General features: G+C 37.5%; 1 protein-coding gene across 1 annotated transcript; it reads right to left on the minus strand.

Annotated features, from left to right (window-relative positions):
• Positions 1-1,674: 1,674 nt before the first annotated feature.
• LOC138891759 (uncharacterized) lies at positions 1,675-3,521 on the minus strand. Its single transcript, XM_070175507.1, has 3 exons — positions 3,408-3,521; positions 2,715-2,898; positions 1,675-2,540 (listed from the first exon to the last, which is right to left on the minus strand). Exons 1-3 carry the CDS (start codon positions 3,519-3,521, stop codon positions 1,675-1,677), a joined length of 1,164 nt encoding a protein of 387 aa, XP_070031608.1.
• Between the last annotated feature and the right edge of the window lie 19,355 nt (positions 3,522-22,876).

A 22,876-nucleotide genomic window follows, 5' to 3' on the forward strand; every position in this document is an offset into this window, starting at 1 on the left:
AGGAGACATTGATCAGTGATAGTAGTACACCTTCTTCCGAGTTGACTTGGTGAGCCCCAATTCATCCCGGAGTCATGTATCTTTTGATCTTTATGTATTATGGTTTAGGTATAGCTGGGTCCTTGTTGACGGCATTATCATTGTACTCATATTTATCTATAGAGGCTCCGTAGACCTAGTGTGGGTTGTGTATTGGTGCTGGGGAAAGACAAACTATGTTATGTTGTGGATGTATTACTTGTCCATTTGAGACTTTCAAAAATGATGAAACAATTGGAAATGAATTGGTAATTGCTGATATGACCACTTTATTATTTAATTAAGGAAAACATATATTTTCTTTATTCATGAATAAGTTTGGGTAGAAGGAATCTAACAGGCTTGCTTGGTCGGGTTCACTCGGTTGAGCGTCGGTCGCACTCCTAGGTTTTGAGGCTTGACAGCATTACCTGGACATGCTGCAGCAACTCACTGGTTTCCGGCCATAGGAGGAGACTGCACTGGTTGGGGCGAATCGTCTGCAGTTGACGACTATCCGAGACCATTTGGAGGTATTGCACCCTGACATCACAGGCGATACACCGGAGCTGCATATTCATCGGTACATGAGGTTGCTGCTACTCCTTATGTTTTGAGGGGTCTTGTTCCCGAACACTTCGGGGAACCTAGTCAGCTTAAGATTTCTTCATCATCTTGAGTGGCTCGATGATTTACCCCAGTACAGTTGGGGTATTGGTGTTCTCGCCTACTTGTACAGGCAGATGTGTCGGGCGTCCATGGGCACCCAGCGTGAGGTTGCTGGATTTTTGCCGCTACTACAGGTAAAACATATTCGAATACTCTATTAATTATAACATACCCAGTAAAAATATATATTAAATTTTACGTCCACTTTGTATGTTAGGTTTGGGCCTGAGAGTGGTTCATGAAGTTGCAGCCACCTCTACTACCATTAGCTCTAGGCGTACCACCTCCGTTTCTCCCTCTAGCTAGGAGGTGGGTTCTCCGGCGGGGATATGGACGAGAGTACGAGGCTCGACAAAATCTCCCCTTGTGCAGGGATTTGTTGGATTTGCTGGAGGGGACACAGGTAAATGTATACCTAAGTTTGCTTGGCCTGGCTTCACATGTGTTGCGTATACTCACGTTTTCTGTTGTTACTTAATAGTTCATCTGGACACCATACAACGACACGCTGATAACTGGCTTGCCCGATTATTTCTCGGCCGACCGAGTTATTTGGAGCTTTTCCGTCCCGTTGATGTGCCTTGATATTGTGGAGCATCATGCCACCGAGCGGGTACTTCGCCAGTTTGGCCGTCCGCATCTTGTACCACCACCGCCCACCTGGAAGACCACACATTTCCAGTGGGATGATCATTCTAGGGTGGACCGGGCATATGTGGCATGGCTAGAGGCGGGATGATCATCCGACAGTGTAGTTTTCTAATAATTTTAGATTGAAATTCGAAAGTCAACGTAATAAGTTTGGTTTTTTAATCCAATACTATTTTTTATAACATGAACGGGAGGGAGAAATTCATTAATTTACTCCACTGATAATGTTAAATATCAATAAGATTTAACAACAATGGAAACATATTTTTATTTGATACATTTTGCAACATAAACAAGTACGTACACTTATTTCAACCACATTACGGAAACAAAACACTACGTGTATCCTTGATAGATGGCCACATTCGATGAAATTCCACCAGGAGCTGGATTACCACCGCCACCCAAACCAGCTGAAGGACATTTTTGACGGTCGTATCCTGTTTGCGAGCATATACCACATTTGCGCGCATAAACGGAATCACCAACATCCATTTGATTCCGTATATGCGTTCCTTTTTGCACTTGTCGCTGACGCAAAATCTCCATGTTACACAACATTTTAAATGGTTCCAGTAGCCAATAATGCTCAGCACCCACTAGATGCAACTGCCCACTATATGTGTTTAAGTATGCAACAATACTATATTGTTTATCAACGTAGTTGGTTGGCCCTAAACCTATATATTGGAAGCACTTGATGGCATGTGAGCACGGCATGTGGTAGATGAACCATTTTCCACAAGAGCAAAACCTTCTAGATTCATTTATGGTGTGTACATTATTCCCCCAGTTTTGATGGATAGCCGTGCGAACTTCAAAAATATTTCGGTCATGATCATACTGTAAAAATGAATGCCAATGTGCTCGCCGTCTGTATTTCTCAAATCTTTTCATTGGTAGTGGCATAAATTTAACACCACTTCCCATCAATGATGTTGCAGCTGCAGCCCTTTCAACAAACCTCTCTGCCATCTGCTTAAATGACATTCGCACCATGGTAGTGACAGACAATCCTCGTGTAGACTTCAATAACCCGTTGAAAGACTCTAACACATTTTTAGTCCAAATTCCCCATCTTCTGCCACCATCCGCATGCAAAGTCCACTTTTCAAGCTTATGTCGTATCAACCAATGATAGGTTGCCTCGTCTTCCTGCCTGATAGATTCCATGTGCCTCCAGAATTTATGCTCTTGGTGATCTGTTACAGCCATCTACATTAAATCATGCAAATCCTTGTTGGGATGTGCCTTCTGAAAATTGGCCTCCAGGTGCCTCACACAGTAATGGTGGTAGGCATATGGTTATTTCCATGCATGAAAATTCTCTACAGAACTTATAATACCACCATGTCGATCAAATATTAGACAAATACCTGAATGTTGTTTGACAACGTGCTCTTTCAGGTGGTTCAAAAACAGTGTCCATGTCTCTTGGCTTTCATTGGCACAAATAGCAAAAGCTAAAGGAAATATACTTCCATTATCATCTACTGCAACGGACATCAACAGCTTAATATCATACTTTCCATAGACATGAGTGTCGTCTATGGATATTACCTGCTGGCAATGCAGAAAACCATCAATTGTTGATTAAAATGCCCAGAACACGTATTTGAATATATATATTCTGGTATTCCCAGACTCCGCTCAAGTTTTCACTCAACAACGGTCCCGGGGTTAAAGTGTTGCAATGCGTCCATGTACCTCGGTAGAGCTGCAAATGACTTATCCCAATTACCATAAACAATTTCAAATACACGCTTGCGCCCGAGAAATGCCTTTTTTGGTAATGGTACAGCCATATTCCTGGTGAACGGATGTAATGCACTCTTAATTTTGTACCTTATGGATGCTTCAATGTATGGAATCAGGACAAGAGAAATCAAGTCAACATCCAAGTTGAAGTGATTCCTACTGAATGTGTCCATTTCACAAGTGTGGGTGCCAATGTATTTACCCATTTTTCACATACCTGTTTTCTTCTTGCTCGCACGCAGCATCCAATGAAAACCCGTAAACCATTTACAGAAAATAACCTTGTATACATCCGGAGTTGACTCTCATACCGTCATCTCACGACACTCTTTTATGCCGTACATTTTCGCCGCCCTGCTTAGGCGCGTTTTATCAGGAAAAAGCATGCCCTTTGCCAGCACCTTTGGTCTAGACTCATCCCACATCGTTATCCAAATTTCATCAATATCTCTTGTGAGGGCATCCACATATGGCATACTTGGCAAATGATCAAGGTAGGGAATCTCTCTTGAATGAAACAGCACTTAGGACTCGTACAGTCTTGGTCTAACGGGGGGTGGAGCATGCTCCCTCGTCAAATCAGGTCCAACATTCTCTTCCTCCTCATCACCACCCTCATTAGGGAAGGTTGTGTCATCTCCGGACTCATCGTCATTATTGTCATAATCACTGTTCTCTTCCTGACTCTGTGCATCTGCCAGATCCCGATTAAATATGTCGTCTTCGGGCAATTGAGTCAGGACAGGAGGCTCAACTTGCTCGTTTTCACTGCACAAACAACAAAATAATGAGCTACTCAAATTGATAAATACTTTACATATAGCTATATCGCTTCACTTATAAGTCATAATGTGTTGACATCCCATGATGGACATTATCCTGTTGGTGATGACTCCCGGATGGACCACCATGATCCAACACACCAGAACTACGTATATTCCAACTGGGTGTGGGTTCATAACTTGTAAAATTCATATCTGGTCGGTACCCCCTGTGGAATATATGAGTGTTAATACAAATTCTATACAACAAAAATAAACATCGTAATACAAAGAAAAATTGAAGTTTACCACTCGTATTGTGGATTATGTAAAGTATGAGAGAAATTATTTCCTCGCTCCTCATTCGCCCGTGGAGATAAGTTTAAATCAGGCCAAGCTTTTTTAGTCGGAACCTGTTCGGCAAAAACTGCTCCAGAATAACCACCCGATGACTGAGGGTTATCACTGCTTTACGCAACCTTATTATTGCTAACGTCTTTAACCATCACGTACATTTCCAACATTTTTATCAAAACAAATTCCCGGTATTCATCGGAAGTCCTCAAAAAATCACTCAAAGTTTCATAATCCTCGATGTTAAACTCAGCGTAACAAGTGACCCCTTGCGGAGTGACAGAATACAGATATCTTTCGGTTACTTTAAGGTTCATCGAACGTTTTCTCACACTTATTTTGTTACACAATAATGATACCAATCTATCATACTCCATTGTAAGTGGGAACTTAACATGACACTGTGGAGGTAAACTATAGCTCACTGAGTTATTCTCCACCACAACCTCACCCCTCCCCCCTCCCAATATAATGAAACCCTTACTTTCCGCTCTTCAGACATTATGACAAAATACTTGAGAATTTAACAAGAAGAAAATTTTAACAGGAGTTGAGAATATTTCTGAATGGATTTTTGCAAAATCCTTAATGCCTTTAAATAAGGCAATGCCCAATCCGGGGGGTCGGATTTTTTGAGGTATAGCGCCCTTTAAAAGGGTGCTATACCCATTTGAATTATTGTTATGTTAGTTAAGCACATAAGAGTTATTGGTGGGCCCACAAAATATGTATATCGTTGTTTATAAAGGCGCTATACCTGGCAGTCTTGTCAAAGTCAGACATAGCGCCTTTATAAAAGGCGTTATATATATAGCGCCCTTTAAAAGGGCGCTATATATAGTTTGGTCACAATTTTTTTTCCCACTCATTTCGGTCATTTGAGTCCAAAAAACCACATTTAGGTTCCGGATTCGTTTCTTAATGGCTAGGTTTCGTTCCTTGATTTATTAATTACACACACTTTAAAAGGTTTTAATTATCTATATAATTGGAATTTGGGTGAGATTAGATGAGATTGCGATGTAAAAATATAAATAATTCAAAATTTTAGCTCGGTATTCGAAGAAAATGATATGATATGTTATACACAGAACTAAACTAAGAGAGGTGCCACCTAGTGTTGTATGATAGAGGGATAGTTACCAATGTGAAATGCAAAGTTCTATAGAACAGTATTGTAAGGAAGGGAATGTTGAGCCTCTTAGTCCAATGCGCACTAAATGAGTATCACAAAAATATGCATATAAAGACTTTAGACGGAGCTGAAATCATATATTAGTTTAAATACGAGTACATTTGGTAGAAGGTTATAAATAGCACAATAGAAGATAAAATGAGAGAAAACCGTTTTAATTATGTAGTCATATCAAGTGTCGGCCTCCAAATGCACCAATTTGTAGGTGTGAAACTATGGAGTATGAATATATTAAAAGGGGATGATGGAGACCTCAATTCACATGAAAGGAAATTATTATGAGCAAAGGCGGATTTAGAATTTCGAGATCATAGGTGCACCATAAGTGTTTTATATTTAATTTGATAATATAAAATTTTGCTGTCACAATAATTATGAACAAAAAATAATTAATTTTATTATCACAAAAAAATTTCATCAGCTTAGTTTTTATACTTTGAAAATGATCCATAATAACATCATTGAGGAAAGGGGACAAAGAAAGAACGAAAAGAAAAGGAAGACTTTAAGGGGAGAGGGAATAAAGGGATGTGTTTGTTGTCAAAAAAAGGAAAAGAAAGACTTATTCTGAAAATGATCCATAATTACATCGTTAAGGAAAGGGGAGGCGTTGATCTCAAAGAAAGAAGGAAAAGAAAAGGAAGACTTAAAGGGAGAAAAATAAAAGGATGTGTTTGCTGTCAAAAAAAGGAACAGAAAGACTTAAAAGAACAAGAAATTATAGCAGAAATTTTATAGAGATTCGATTAGGGATGGGCATTCGGTACTTCGGTTCGGTATTCAAAAACTTCGGTTCAATATTTGAGTATTTGGTTTATCAATTATGTATACCAAATATCGTACCAAAGTAATTCAGTACTATTTGGTATTTCTTTTTCGGTTCGGTATGATTTCGGTTTGATACATTAACGGAATAAATGATTACTGGACAGTGGACTGGATAACGGTTTCGGTGTGCTAATTCAACGACAAATTCAAAAACTCATAGTAATGGTTGAAGAAGCATAAGCTCAAAATCAATAACATCACTGATTCTGAAAGCGTACATAGACAAGTTCAACAAAAGATTTATATCTTTTAAGAGAAGAAGATCGTCAAATACACAGACAATTTTCAACTTAATAAAGTTTGTGATTTATTTCGTCACATTCTTTCTTTGTCTCAATTAGGGGTGGGCATAATACCGGTCGAACCGTGAATTTTGATTTTTCGATTTCGGTTTAATCGGTTATTCGGCCGGTGCACGGTTTTTAAATTATTAAATTTTAGTTTTTCGATGTGGTTTACGGTGTTGGTATTTCGGTTTTCGGTTAAACCGAAAAGCCGAAATTTTGGGTATTAGTTGAGAAAAAAGGTTTGAACATATGGGTTCTTTTGAGAGTCCAAAACTTATTACCCATTTGAAGGCTGAAGCCCAATAGTCCAATACCCATTTGAAGCCCGTCCAATTTACCCAAACCTAAGACTTAGTCTTACTAATACGTTCCCAAACTTAAATCAAAAATTAGATTTAGGGTTCCGCTAGTCCTCTTACCTCTGTGCGACTGTTGCCTTCTTCCTCAGCTCGACTGTGACGCCTTCTTCCTCAGCTCGTCGCTCATCCTTCTTCCTCAGGTTAGTGTAACTTCTTCTGAGTTCCTTTTCAGTTTTCTTCCTCTGTTCCTCAGCTCATTCAATTTTGATGGAAATTTCTTGTGTTGATTATTCCGCTAAGTTAAAGTCAGCATGTAACGTTCTTCTATTTATCCCTTTCTATGCTACATTATTTTGTTAAATAGGAACATGGGCTTGATGGGTTTCATTAATCTCTGAGCAATTTTCTGTTTCTTTTCTGGAGTGTTAATGGAATGAGTCCAGCTGTGTTAAACTGTTTTGGACTATTTTGTCAGTTGCCACTGCTGAACTGTGCGGTATTTTGCTACTTTGATAGCTGTTATGTTCTGTTTGGACTTGAAAGGTTAGCTTGTTTGTGAAATCCAGTGATTCGTATATTGCTAGCTTGTTTGGACTTGAAAGTTAATTGTTATATTGTGAAATCCTACTAGTGGATGCTGCCAGAAGTTAATTATTATTTTGTTAATTGTTATTTTGTTCATGTTGCTAGTGGACTTGAAAGGTTAATAGTTATTTTATTCATGTTTGGAAGCTACAACGTTATGCTCACTGCCCAGTGGCTCAAGATGCAAAAACCACTCGAAGATTATGTCAACGTTATGCCCACTGCCCAATTTTTATATTATGCAAAAATCACTGGAAGTTTATGACCACTGCCCAGTTTTTATATTATGCAAAAATAACTAGAAGTTTATGACCACTGGAAATAAATCCAAGATATAAAAATCTTGAATCGTTAATAATCGAAAAACTAAACCGGAAATAACCGAAGCAAACTTTGGAAAAACCGCACCGAACCGTAAATACTTTGGTTTGATTTGGTTATTAATATTACAAAACCGATAAATCGAACCGTACTTTCATAATAACCGACTGAACCGGCCGACGCCCACCCCTAGTCTCAATGTCGGCCTCACTATCCTCTTTTTCACCCATCCTCTTTTCAACTTAAATATTTTGGTATTTCGGTATATCAAAATATCAAAAACTCACTACCGTGTACCGTACCGAAATACCGAAATATACTGAAGTACCAAAAAACTGAAACCGAAATACCAAATTAATTCGGTTCAGTTCGGTATTCGATTTTTCGAATTTTATGCTCACCCCTAGATTCGATCCCATGACTAGCAAGGAATAAGGGGTCAAAAGCAGTACACCACTCTGCCTCTTTTCATCATGGGTGCCATCAAGTAATAATAATTCCTTTTTCGCAAATTATGTATATAATATATTTGGTATCGTCATAGGACCACGAGTTCACATGAACTACGATTTACACCGTGGATCCGCCCCTAATTATGAGAGACTTGCAATCTCTTGGAATTTATATAGACCTAGCAAAAAATTTGAAGAAAAAAACCTATATTAGCTATACCAATCAATTGTAATTAAGTTTTACTCATATTAGTATGTTTACTTTAGATTCTATATTTGTTAGAAGTCTTTAGCATTGTTAGAAATTTATATGAGTAGAAAGTGTGTACACATATTGTAGTTTTGAAAAAAAAAAACTATTTTTTTTTAATAATACTAGATGAGACGAGATTAAGAAGAAATTAAAGGGAAGTGATATAAATTTAGAAATTCAGGATCTCAACTTGGTTAAAATTAAGACGTAATTATCGTTGCATAAATCCATCGGTGCCCACTGCCCACTCATACCAACCTACGAAGCTTACTTTAGGCTCTCACTCACAAGTCACAACTCCTTGCCGACATTGTAAAATCTACCACTATCTCCCACTCCCCACTCTACTGTAGAATTTAATTTATTAGTATAATTTTTCTATACAAGATTCTTGAATCATTCGGGTAAAAGAATAATAAATAGTTCACTAAGGGTCGTTTGGTCTGAGGACAAATTATGCTGGGATTAATTATATTAGATTAGTTATGTTGAGATTAGTTATTATAGTACTCAGTTATTTTTCATTGACCGTTGGGTATGTTGTATTGATCCTAGGATTGTCAATTTTACTATCTTATCCTTGGATTACTATTCCACCATCTGACATATATAAGTTATCCCGGTACTATTCTTAATCATGTGATAATTTATCCCAAGATTAGTAACCAAATATAGGATAAGGAGGTACTAAATTTTTATCCCAAAGTTATTTTTGCTTATCCAACATACCAAACGACCCCTGAGGGTTGTGTTGATTGCGGAAAATCAAAGTAAATTTGTACAGAATTGTTCTAGGCTTTGATAAGAGATTGAGGGAGAAGAGAGAAACTTTTTATTGATATTCTCGGATGAGTCTTTCATCTGTTATAAAAATAGAAATATCTAGAACTATAAAGTAAAATACAAGACCAAAGAAAAATGCGGGCTTTCAACTCATGTACAAATAATTATATTAGGCCAATTAATGAAAGTGGGTCTTAATCTGGACTTTTCTCAATAACTCCAACACTCCCTTTAAGTTGGGGGTGGGAAGACCCCCAACTTGAGCAAAAAACCATGATGAGCAGCACCTGGAAGTGGCTTAGTGAAGAGGTCAGTCAACTGAGCAGAAGAAGAAGTGTGTACCAAATGAATCAAACCCTCAGCAAGCTTGGTCCGAACGGGATGACAATCCAACTCGATATGTTTGGTTCTTTCATGGAAAACTGGGTTTCTAGCAATGTGGATTGTAGTTTGACTGTCACAAAATAAAGGAATAGAGGAAGAGCAAGGAAGACCCAAGTCAGCAAGCAATCTATACAACCATGTCAGCTCAACCACACCTTTACTCATGGCTCTATACTCAACTTCAGCAGAGGACATGCTAACAATGGGGTGCTTCTTGGACTTCCAAACCACAGGGCTACCCCCAAACAAAACACAATAACCAGAGACAGATTGCCTAGTGTTAGGGCAGGCAGCCCAATCACTGTCCCAGAAAGCAAAAATAGACTAGTCTGGAGAGGCGTTGAACAAGATCCCATGTTTAGAAGTACCCTTCATGTACCTTAATAGATGGCCAACATACATGTATGGAGGGTAGGGAGATTGCATAAAGTGACTGAGGTGTTGTATTGTAAAGCTGATGTCAGGCCTCATGTGAGTTAAAAAATTCAACCTACCAATCAAAGATTTGTACAGTTAAGGCTTGGGAAAAAGATCACCCTCATTGACCTTAAGCTTCATATTCAGATCAACAGTACACAAAACAGGAGAAACATCGGAATAATGAAACTCAGACAACATATTAGCAATTAACTTTTTTTATGTAAGAGTACCCTAGTAGAAGAATATAGAACCTCGATCCCCAAAATATAGCTAGGAGACCCCAGATCCTTGATCCTAAATTGTTGATGAAAAAAGGATTTTAAAGAAGAAATCTCATCAGAATCAGTCTCAACCAGAATTATGTCATCCATATACACAACTAAAACCACAAAGGAATTCCTAGAACCCTTTGTGAAAAGGGAGTAATTATTCAGAGAAGATGTATAGCCTTTAGAAGATATAGATTGAGATAATTTGGCATACTACTGTCTGAATGCCTGTCTTAAATCATAAAGAGACTTCTGAAGCTTGCAAACTAGCTGCCCAGAATCAGAAGTGAAAGGAACAAAATAATTAGGAGGCAACTTCATATAAACCTTCTCATCAAGGTCCCTATACAGAAAAAAATTGTTGACATCAAGCTGAAATAAGGGCCAATGTTTCTTGATGGCAACAACAACCAGAGTCTTGATAGTAGACATTTTCACAACCGGGGAAAATATCTCATGAAAGTCAATCCCTTTGACCTGTGTGTCACCTCTCACCGCTAACCTAGCCTTATATCTTTCAATAGCACCATCAACTCTATATTAACCTTGTAGACTCATTTACACCCTATAAGCTTCTTCTCCAAAGGCAAATCAACAACCACCCAAGTCCTATTAGCTTCAAGAGCCTCAAATTCATTCTTCATTGCCTCTTGCCACTCAGGAATGGAGGCAGCTTGAGAGAATGTATAGGGTTCAAATATAGGAGGCACACTAGTAGAGACAGTGTTGGAAATAGAAGTGGAGCAGGAAGAAGGAAGTGTGCAAACATAGTCCTTCAAATATCCTGGAGGATTGTGAGGTCTAGAAGACTGCCTCACAAGAACCCCAAGAATAAGAGAATGAGGAGGGGCAACAGGTACAACAGGAGAAGGAGAATAGGCAATGGGTAAAGCAGGAGAAGAAGAGAGAGAAACAGAAGGTGATAAAGGAACAAGAGCAAAACATGAAATAGGTGGGACAACAAGATCATCAGGAAAATGAGGAGGGGAGAATACAACGGCATGTGTGGAAGAATAAGGAAGTACAAAGGGAAAGAGATACTCATGGAAAACAACATCTCTAAAGACAAAACAAGATTTAGAAGTGAGATTATATAATTTGTAGCCTTTCTTAGCAAAGGGATAACCTAAAACAACATAGGGCACAGACCTTGACTCAAATTTGTCTCTATGAAATTTAGGAACAGTGGCATAACACAAGCAACCAAAAGTTCTAAGGTGATCATATGAGGGAGCCTTACCATACAATGCTTCAAAAGGACTCTTATTATGTAATAAGGAAGAAGAAAATCTATTTATTAAGTAGGTAACAGTAAGAATGCAATCACCCCAAAAAGAAATAGGTAAAGAAGATTGAAAAAGCGCAGTTTCAATGAGATGCATATGTTTTCTTTCCACAACACTATTTTGTTGAGGTGTGTGTGGGCAGGAAGTTTGATGAATAGTACCTTTTACTGAAAAACAAATTGGAAGCAGTAGAACTAGAGCCCAGCTCTAGGGCATTATCACTTCTCACAATTTTGATTGTGGTATTAAAATGAGTCTCAGCCATGGCAATGAAACTTTTGAGCATATCAAAAGCATTGCTCTTAGCCCCCAGAAGGTGAGTCCAAGTAGCTCTAGAGTAATCATCTACAATAGTAATAAAGTATCTTGTACAAGTAGTAGTGGAAGAATGGTAGGGTCCGCAAGTATCAATGTGAATGAGTTGGAATGGGGCAGTCGAATGAGTAATACTATCAAGGAAATATAGTATGGTTTGCCTAGCTAAGGGGTATATAGAACATGGAAAGGATTGTTTGGAAGAAAGAGAAGAACTAAGAACACGTATATGTTTCATTCTAGAAAAAGGAATGTGACCAAGTATAAAATGTCAAATCACATCTATTTTATTCAAATTTGCATGAGCAGAATTACAATGGGGAATAGTGGAAGGGATAATAGCAGACTCATGCTTATTAACATTATCAGAAACAGTAACATCAGAAATAGAACTAGCGGGATAAGCAACTAAAGAACTAGAAACACATGAAGAAGAGGTAGGAGGAAGAATCTCCAATTTGTATAAACCATGGTCCAATCAACCAAGCACCAGAGGCTTCTTCAGTGAAGGGCCATGTAAATAACACAAAGTGCTAAATCAAATGGTAAACAAAGATAAGGTTGTATTGGAAAGTAGGGACATAAAGCACATTGTGCAAGGTAAAGTTAGGAAATAAAGTTAAAGAACCACAATTGGTAACTTTAACCTTATAACCATTAGGTAAAGAAACAAGATAGGGAATAGAGAGAGGTTGAATATTAAAAAGAAGTGACTTCTGAGAAGTCATATGATCAAAAGCTCCAGAATTTATAATTCAAACAGAACTGTCTATTTGTGAAAACAAACAGGGTTTAAGTAAAACATTGTGTGCCTTCTCTACCTGCAAAGTGAGCAGAAGCCATAAGAGACTGGGAGGAATCAAGATTGAGATGGGAATGTTAGAGAAGCTGCATCAGTTGAACATACTGGTGCTGAGTGATGCCAAACATCCCATAAGTATGTTCAATAGGAGTATCCTGAGCAGGAGAGTTGTCTAACCCTGAAGGCATTGATTGTGAAATAGAAGAATCAGCTGCTACATTGGTTGCAGCCTTGCGAGGACCACCACCCTTTGTGAACTTGAAATTTTATGGAAAACCATGAAGCTTGAAACACTTCTCAATGCTATGTAATGCTTTAGGGGGCTTTGAAACGGCCACTTACACTCTCTCTTGAGAAATGTGCAACGCCAAATTCCGGCCACTTCTCCGGCAACACTTACTGAATCTCAACGCTTTCCTTCCATAGAACCTTAATTACCACTGTATGACCACTATTGATCTCTTTGAGCAACGCCCCGGTGACCCCCCTTCGGTACCCCCCATGTATCCTTCCCCTGCCTTCCACATCCAACCAAACTTCCGGCGAGCTTAATCTTAGAACTTCTAATCAACTGGGTGCAGATCAACCTCAAAATCAACACCCCAATCCTCCACTAAACCCAATCCCTCCTCAACCGAAAATCTCCACCAATTTTGACCGGCCCAGTTCTTGTAAAAATCCCAAATCAAGATCAAATGCAGGGGAACACCTCAATCCTAACAACAATATGATATCTACTGCTAATTCAGATCCCGCAAACTCCATTCAACCAAACGTAAATGTGGAATCAGCTCAAACTACTCAAAGGCAAGGCTATCCAAGTGTAGGAGTTTCTTTTCCTCAACAAGCAGACCCATCTTTGAATATTAATTCCAATAGTAACCCCATTGCTAATAACCCTTCTAGCTCTAAGACACCTATTAGATACCCAAATCAAATATCGAAGCCTTCTTTTGCCGCAACGATCACATCATCCTTGTCTAACAGTCTAAAAGGCAAAGCTCTGGTTGAGGTATCTCATGGTACTCATATGGGTAAACCTGCTATTTATTTTTCTGCAAAAGACTATTTTGTTAATCTTGTAGAGGACTGTAAACTCACACTAGTTGCGAGATTCATCAGAGGAAAACCAAAAATGGATGAATTAAGGAAATTATTTGTTAGCCATATTCCTCTAAAGGGCACTGTCAAGATTGCTTATTTTGATCATAGCCAAGTTTATATGGATTTTACAAATGAAACTGATTATAATCATGTTTATTTTAGAATTTTTCTTCATATGGGACCATCCTCTATGAAAATTGTCACTTGGACACCTGATTTTGTCCCAGGGATTGAAACATCCTTAGCCCCAGTTTGGATTCTTATCCATCAACTCCCTTGGCACTTATTTAGATGAGATATGCTCTCTAAAATGGTGGAATCGGTGGGTACAGGTATGGCTCCTGATATTGCTACCTTTTCAAAGTCTAGGGGAAATGTTTCTAAGCTCAAAGTTGAAGTTGACCTCTTTAAGCCCCGACAAGATCAAATATGGGTTAGTTTTAAAATATTAGGAAGCAATGAGGAAGATGGCTACTGGTTAGATATTGAATATGAAGATGCTCTAACTTACTGTCAATATTGTCTTATGCAAGGACATTCTCAAAACTCTTGTAGAAGGAAGCAATGGGATGCGGAACAGGAGAAGATCCAAACTGGAGTGGGGAAAAATGATTCGAAATAACAAAAGAATGCTGGAAGAGCTCAAAAACTACAACAATTTGACACTCAACAATTGCAACAAGTGCTTATAATAAATTCGCCAACTGGAAATGCTAGCGGTGATCAAATATCAATGCAGAATAACGGGCATCAAGTAACTCAACATGGTATAGGAACAAATAATTTGGAAGGAAAAGGAAAAGAAGTCAGGACATACAATGAGTCATATCATGTCCAGCAAGTTTCCACAAAAAGAAATAGATTAAAAAAAGCAAGTTCAATGGATGCCTCAACAAAATATAGTCCGTGAGGGATAAATAAATGTTAATGCCAATATAGATAAGCCACTAAAACAAAATCAATCATAATACATCTCAACCCTTGGGACATTACAACAGACGACTCAACAAGACTTAGATCTTTCACAGAAGAAAATTACTCACCAAAGTCCTGCTCTCCCAACAAAACAAGCACCAACCCAACATCAAGTCAACTCCAGTATACAACCTTCCAACAAACCAAATAGAAAGAAAACTAAACCAATTACTACTAAACCTGACCCCCCTGAGAAGCAACTCAATACCCCAAAAACTTCCACACCTCTTCCTTCAAACAATGAACCACCTGACCCCAAAATTAATCAGCTGCAGATCCTAAGTAAGCCCACCTCTCTTAACCCTATAGATTCTAATCATGTGATCAACAACATTGCCCCTCAAATCAGCGACAACATCGAATTCTTGCATACCAGTAACTTTCTCTCAATTGAAACCCATTCCTATTGTTCGAACATACTAAGTTACTACAACTCTAGCTAATAGTCGGAACATAGATAACACTGGTGCTCTTGACTCTGATGATGATAACTCAGAAGACTCATATTATAATGAATTAGTAGAAGAATCTGAAGGTGATAATGAATCTGATAGTGACTTTGAAAGTATTGATGAACTCTCTGCCACTAGTGATGACAATGTTGATAATTTGGTAGTGACGCTGAATAAACAATCTCAAATAGTAGATGAAATTGACCAAGCTTTTGGTGAAATTGCAGAGCAACAACATCTATCCCCTAGAGGCACAACCTCCTCCAGAGGAGGTCCATCATCTAAAGGAGGCAAAGGTGGCAGAACTAGAAAGTCTGTGAGACTTGCACAGGCTCAAGATTCTCTCTCAACATCATTTTAATGATTAAGTCCCTTATATGGAACATAAGAGGCACCAGATCACAAGGTGCTTTTGATAGACTTATTCAACTCAAAAGATGTGAGAAGCTGGTTTTCATTGCTCTAATGGAACCTTTATGCCAAAATTCAACTCTAAGGAGTTTCAAGAGAAGATTGGGGTTAGATTTTGTGTATGCTAACTGTAGTAATAAAGTGTGGAGCTTTTGTGAGGGATACCTTAATTGTAGTATAGTGGAGGACATGTCTCAACAGGCTACTGTAAAGGTTTCTATCAATGATGCTCCAATTTTTCTTACATTAGCTTATGCTAAGTGCAAGGCTCATCTCAAAGAACCTCTCTGGGACAACTTAAAAACGTTTGCTAGCGGAATGAATTCCACATGGATGGTGGCTGGGGATTTTAATATTATTACTAACCTAGAAGAGAAGAAAGGAGGGAAAATTCACAGCATGTCAAAAAACCTCCCTTTCATTCACTGTATTATGGATTGTGGTCTAATGGATATGGGTTATAGTGGCTCTCCTTTTACTTGGTATAATGGATGGGCTCCAAAAAATAGAATCTGGGCAAGGTTAGATGGAGCTCTTGGTAACAATGATTGGCTTAGTGATACCACAGTTACTCACTTAGTGAGAACTGGCTCAGATCATGCCCCTCTTTTGATATTCTTTTCCAATACACTACAAGAACCTCAAAATATTTTAGATTTCTAGACTTATGGACTGAACATGAAGATTTCATAGATATTGTGGAACAAGCCTGGAATATACAGGTAGTGGGAGGCCTAATGTGGAAGCTACACCTTAAACTAAAGAATGTATGTAAGATGCTTTCCAATTGGTCCAAAAATAGTTTGGGAAATATCTTTGACAAGACTAAGGAGCTTCAGTCCAAGCTAGAATATATTGAGCAAAATAATGTTATTGATAATTCTGAGGAGAATAGGATGGAGCTTAATCACATTAATGCTCAGTTGATTAGATATATTAAGACTGAAGAAGCTTTCTGGAGGCAAAAGTCTGGTCTAAAATGGTTTACTGATGGAGACCATAATACCAGATTCTTCCACTCTGTTATTAACTCTAGAAAAAGGAGGCTATTCTTAAAAAGAATAAAAAAATAGGATGGCACCTGGATTGAAGGCAATGAGGATATAGCTACTGAAGCTATTCATTTTTTTAAAATCAATTTACTACTAAGAACCTAGACAGGGATTTCACTATGCTTCGTTGCATTCCAACGGTGGTTACTGAGGAAGACAATCTCAAGCTTCAGGTTACTCCCACAATTGAAGAACTGAAGGAAGCAATATTCTCTTTAAGCAGCAACAACTCTCCAGGCCCTGATGGTATTTACGGGAAATTTTTTCAACATTGCTGGGACATTATCTATCTTGATCTTTATAATATGGTTCTAGATTATTTTTCTGGAAATCAACTTCCTAAATCGTTTACTCATACATGTCTTTTTCTTATTCTTAAAACTAATAGTCCTCAACAATTTACTGATTTCAGACCTATTAGTTTGAGTAATTTTACTTTTAAAATGATTTCCAAACTTCTTAGCAATAGACTTTCTCTATTAATGGATAAGATCATTTCACCAAATCAAACTGGCTTCATAAAAGGTAGGACAATTTTTGATAATGTTACGCTTACTCAAGAACTGGTTCATAACATTAGGAAGCCAAACATTGGTGGTAATATCATTCTAAAGTTGGACATGGCCAAGGCATTTGACAGAGTTGACTGGGACTATTTTATCTCATGTCATGAGGCAAATGGGATTTGATAAAGGGTGGATAGGCATGATAATAAGAACTCTATCCAATAATTGGTACTCTATTAATATTAATAGAGCTAGGCATGGATGGTTTAAATCCTCCAGGGGTTTAAAACAGGGAGATCCTATCTCCCCTTCTCTATTTGCTATTTTCGCTGAATTCTTATCAAGACTAATGGATCAATTAGTACTTGATAATTTTACTCCTTACTCTATAGATGAAGGTAGCCCTTTTCTCACCCATTTATATTATGCAGATGATACCATTTTATTTTTTTCTGGTGATCTACTTTCAATATCCATGATGATGAAGAAGCTGGAGACATATGAACTCATATCAATCCAAATGGTGAATAAAAGAAAATCTTCCTTTCTGGTTTCTCCAAAAACAACTTAGTCAACTATTGAGGATATCAAGGCCATCACAGGTTACTCTCATTCACAGTTTCCTTTCACTTATCTTGGATGTCCTATCTACGTAGGCAGAAAAAAAAAATCATACTTTAGTACTATGGTTACTAAGACAGTTAACAGGGTTCAAGGGTGGCAGGGAAAATTATTGTCTGTTGGGGGTAGAGCTGTTCTTATTAAGTCTGTTTTGCATTATTTACCCCTTCACAACATGGTTGTTCTGCACCCTCCTAAAACTACTCTTGATCAAATTGATAAGCTTCTTGCTAACTTTTTATGAGGTCAGTCTAAAGGTAAGAATCAGTATCATTGGACTTCCTGAAAAAAACTGTGCTTTCCTACTCAGGAGGGTGGGGGTAGGATTTAGATCTTTACATGATATTTACATTTCTTTTGCTGCTAAAGCTTGGTGGACCTTCAGAACCCAAAATTCTCTTCTTAACCTTATTTTACAAGCAAAATATTGTAAAAGATCACATCATGTCTCTAAAAGTTAGACCTATGGCCAATCACATATCTGGAAGAGACTCATGGATGTGAAAAAACATTGTGAAAAGTTTCTACACTGGAAGATTGGTAAAGGAAACTTGTCCTTTTGGTGGAATAATTGGATGGGAAAAGGAGCTTTAGCTACTCTAATGAATCTAAGATACAAGTCTAAAAAGACTAGAGTTAGTGAATTCTTCATTGATAATCGGTGGGATATGGTTAAGCTCCATAATATTCTCTCTGTTGATTTAGTTGCTCATATTCAAACTATCCAAATTGTCCCTGGGCAAGATGATGAAGCAATTTGGATTGCCAACCAAAATGGAAAATTTTCCACCAAATTTGCTTGGAAGAATCTCAAGAATCCAAATAACATTACTCTTACTGGGAAGAAAATTTGGCATAATAAGCTTCCTTTCAAGGTCTCTTTCTTTATGATGAGACTTATAAAAGGAAAGCTCCCTACTGATGATTCTCTGATCAAATTTGGGGAACATGGCCCCTCTATGTGTTACTGTTGTTCTCGAAAACATATGGGAACTATTAATCATCTTTTTGCTAATGGAGAATTGGCAAGTAACATTTGGGGATATTTCTCTAATGCTTGCGGTATCCCTTTGCTCCACAGAGATATTAGAACCATGGTAATGAGATGGTGGCTATTAAAGCCTAAAAACAAAGTTCATGATCTAATTTTACAGTGCTTGCCTTCTATTATTTTGTGAGAAATTTGGAAATCCAGATGTTCTCACAAATATAAAGGTATCAGATTTAACTCTAGAAGGATGATTGATCAAGTCATTCACCTAATTAGACTCATTTTAATTGCTCAATTCCCTTCTATCAATTTTCCCCTAACAATGCCATACATCTGTGAACTAGTTGATAGACTCAAACTAAAGCTTGATATTAAGCTAGTCAGATGGATCAAACCTCCCCAGAACCAGTTAAAGCTTAATGCTGATGGTTGAGTAAAGGTAATTCTGGAAGTGCGGGAGCAGGAGGCATTCTTATAGATCACACTGGCCATATGATCATGGCATTTGCAGCCTACTTGGGGAATTGCAGTAATAACATAGCTGAAATACTTGCTTTAAAAATTGGGCTGAGATGGTGTCTTCAACATGGATTCATTAATGTTTCTATTGAATCTGACTCACTTTTAGTTATCCAAATGGTTAATGGCAACATCACTCCATTTTGTAAAATCAGAGAAGAGATCAATCAAGTGCAGAATATGACCTCACAAGGTTTCTTTCAACTAGAGCACATTTTCTAAGAAGGCAATTTAGTAACAGATCAACTTGCTAACTTAGGGGAAAGGAAAAAACAGAACACTTTCTTCACTGAGGATATCACTTTACCTAGACAGGTAAAATCCACAATGAAGAATGAGGTTAATGGATCTCCTACATTCAGGATTAAAGTGAAGAAATGTGTCTTCATTATTGATCCAGGATGAGTCTCTCTAGTTGTCACTAAGTTTCTTAATACTTGGTCAATCTCTTTTGGAAGCAAAACAGTAACATGAGGAGACCTACCCGTCTTAGCTTCTTTCTTCTGTATATTAGTCCTTTGCATATTTTGTATAAGAGGTTAGGCTTTTGTCCCCTCTATATAATCTTTTGACTTATGAATGGAATTAATACCTCTTCAAAAAACAATTCTCAATATTATGTCTAGGTTTCTTGCAATACTTGCAAGTGACAACAGATTTATGAGAATCAAAAGCTACCTTGGCAGGGTATGATTGTTTGGAAATATCAGCATGGAAGGAAGTAGAGTCTGAAGAGAATTGAAAAGTTGCAGACACTTGTCTTTCTTTCTCATCACTTAGGAGAATACTGTAAAAAATATCCATGGAGGGAAGGGGCTTTATCATGAGAATATTACTTCTGACTTGGGCATAGACTTCATTGAGACCCATAAGAAGATGATACACTCGTTATTCTTATTCAAACTTAGCATTCCCACCATAAGTACATATATTTGGGGAATTCACATTGATTGAAGACAACTCATCTCAGAGTTGCTTAATCTTGTTGAAGTAAGAGGCTATATCAAGTGCACCTTGTGAAACATGTGCCAACTCCTTTTTTAATTCAAAGACCCTAGCCCCATCAGCTTTCCCATATCTAGCTTCTAATTCCCTCCAGATGTCTTTTGCAAACTCAGAATAGACAACAATTTGGTGAATCTGTCTAGTGATAGAATTAGCAAGCCATGCAACAACCAGATCATTGCATCGTTGTCATTGATGAAGTAAAGGGGAACCCTTAAGTGGCTATTGAATCACTGTAATTTGGCTTGTTAACTAATTTATTTCATGAGATTGTGGTGTCATTAGTTTTGTTTAAGAAATATACAGAATATGGGATACTGGGTTGGATAATTTGCTTGGGCCACGATTTGTTTCTAAGGAAATTGGTTTTTGGGCTGGCTCATCTTTCTCTAAACTAGCCCACTTTTCTATAAATAATAAATCCAATTCTTTCACAAATAATTACATACCCCATGACCTTACAATAATCTCAAAATTAGTAATTGAATAATATTCGAATATCGTAGCTTGCTTTAGGCGCGATTAATAATAAATTATCGTGAATGTGGGTACGGTTCTCGTGGTATGGTCACGATACGTAATCCCCAATTTGAGTGTGCGTTTCACGTGACTCGACCACAACTTCAAACAATAATAAATAAAATTAAACACGTTGTAGATTGAGGGTGCATTTCACGTGACGCGATTTGCGATGTGTATAAACAACGAGTGTACGACAACGTAACTCGTCTCATATTAATTCCATAAAATTTTAAAATGCAGTAATGCAATAAAAGCGGTAAAAGGAATAAAAATGCACATATAGGTTTTAAAACATGTATTAAATCAGATAACTAGGCCAATTATTAATAGTTGAACGACCGTACTAAAATCACGGAACTCAGGAGTTCCTCACACCTTCTCTCGGGTTAACAAAATTTCTTACCCGGTCTTCTATGTTCGCAGACCATAAATAAGAGTCAATTTTCCTCGATTTGGAATTCTAAAATAAATCGGTGACTTGGGACACCATAAATTATTTCAAGTGGCGACTCTAAATAAATAAAGAATCACATTTAGAATAATGTCACTTAAATTGGAAAAACTCCCTATCCCCTATCCCATCGGGAAAAAGGAGGTATGACAGCTCTGGCGACTATGCTGGGGACAAGAACCCAGAATTTCTGGTTCAGGGTTCAGAATTCGAGTTTAGAATAACTGTTATACTTGGCTTTTGTTTATTATCTGACTTTTATGTGTTTGAGCCTAATATGCTAAATGCTGCTTTTTACCCCTTTGATATTACCGTGAACTGTATATAAAATTGTTACGACACCCTTCTTCTCTCTGAGTCTTCTAAATCTTTTGGGAAGCGTGCGCTTCGCGTGGATTCTTTTCTGTTAGAGTCATACCCCTAATTTTAGAACGAGGATCGGACAATTTGCAAAGCCGGTGAAGCTTCTGTATTCCCGGTATGCTGCCCACCCCCACACCCCCCGGCTCGAGTTGTCCGCTCGGGTAAGCCAGGTCTAGAACAACACACCCATGATTTAAACCTAGAATAACATAGCCTCATGTCGGATCCCTAGAAGGAACGTTTGTTTTCATCACGTGCATTTCAATTTGGGAACTCAACACAGGGGTTGGGTCCGTCTAGGACAGGTGTACCCAATATAAAAGACCATCCTCATGTGTTTTTACGTGCTACTTATGTATATATTTGTTTCGGCTTGCATGTTGATCGGTTTCTAGAATAGGGAAAGAAGATAAAAAAACAAATCAAAAAAAAAACGAGTGAAAGGTAGGTATTTGAAATATTCCGAAACTCTGCCGAAATTTTGCGAAAAAGAAAAAAAAAGTAAAATAAGCCAAAGTTTTCAAAAGTCATGCTTCTTCCCCTGTTCCGTCAAAACTGACTGAACTACGCGGTTCTGATTCTCACCTCATGTGAGATACGTAGTCAAACCTCATCGGTTCTGGCCCACAATATTTGAAAATTCCAAAAATATTTTCCTTTACTTCGTTCTTTAGAAAAGTCTTTCTTTGAGACCCCAATTTTAAAAAATTCAAAAATATTTTCTTTTCTTCTAAAAATCCAAAAAAACATTTTCAGAAGTTTAATATTTCCTTTCGAAATTCCAAAAAACAAAAAAATAGAAATTCAAAAAAATATATTTTCTACCTTTTTAGAAGTCTTTTTCCAAAATAATTCTAAAACAAAAAATCAAAAATCAAAAAAATTATTTTCTTTCTTCTTTAGAAGTCTTTCTTTTCAAAAATTCTCAAAAAAAAAAAAAATCAAAATCCAAAAATATTTTCTTTCTTCTTTATAAGCCTTTCTTTTGGAAAAAAATAAAAGGAATTAAAAATCTAAAAAATAAAATGAGTTAGTTTATTTATTTTATTCCTAATCTTACCGAACTACGCGGGTCTGATTCTCACCGGATGTGAGATACGTAGGCAAACCTCATCGGTTCCGGCCCCAATTTTCAAAATATTAAAAATGTTTTCCTTTAATTCCTTCTTTATAAGTTTTTCTTTGACACATAAAATCCAAAACAATTCATTCTT

This window comes from Nicotiana tomentosiformis, chromosome 1, assembly GCF_000390325.3.
Source record: "Nicotiana tomentosiformis chromosome 1, ASM39032v3, whole genome shotgun sequence".
Taxonomy (NCBI): domain Eukaryota; kingdom Viridiplantae; phylum Streptophyta; class Magnoliopsida; order Solanales; family Solanaceae; genus Nicotiana; species Nicotiana tomentosiformis.

Coding starts and splice junctions, on each gene's coding strand:
- LOC138891759 (XM_070175507.1), bottom strand. CDS start 3,521: ATGTGGGATGAGTCTAGACCAAAGGTGCTGGCAAAGGGCATGCTTTTT. Junction 2,899..3,407: donor AAGAGTGTCGTGAGATGACG/GTATGAGAGTCA, acceptor CATTGCCAGCAG/GTAATATCCATAGACGACAC. Junction 2,541..2,714: donor CGTTGTCAAACAACATTCAG/GTATTTGTCTAA, acceptor TGGCTGTAACAG/ATCACCAAGAGCATAAATTC.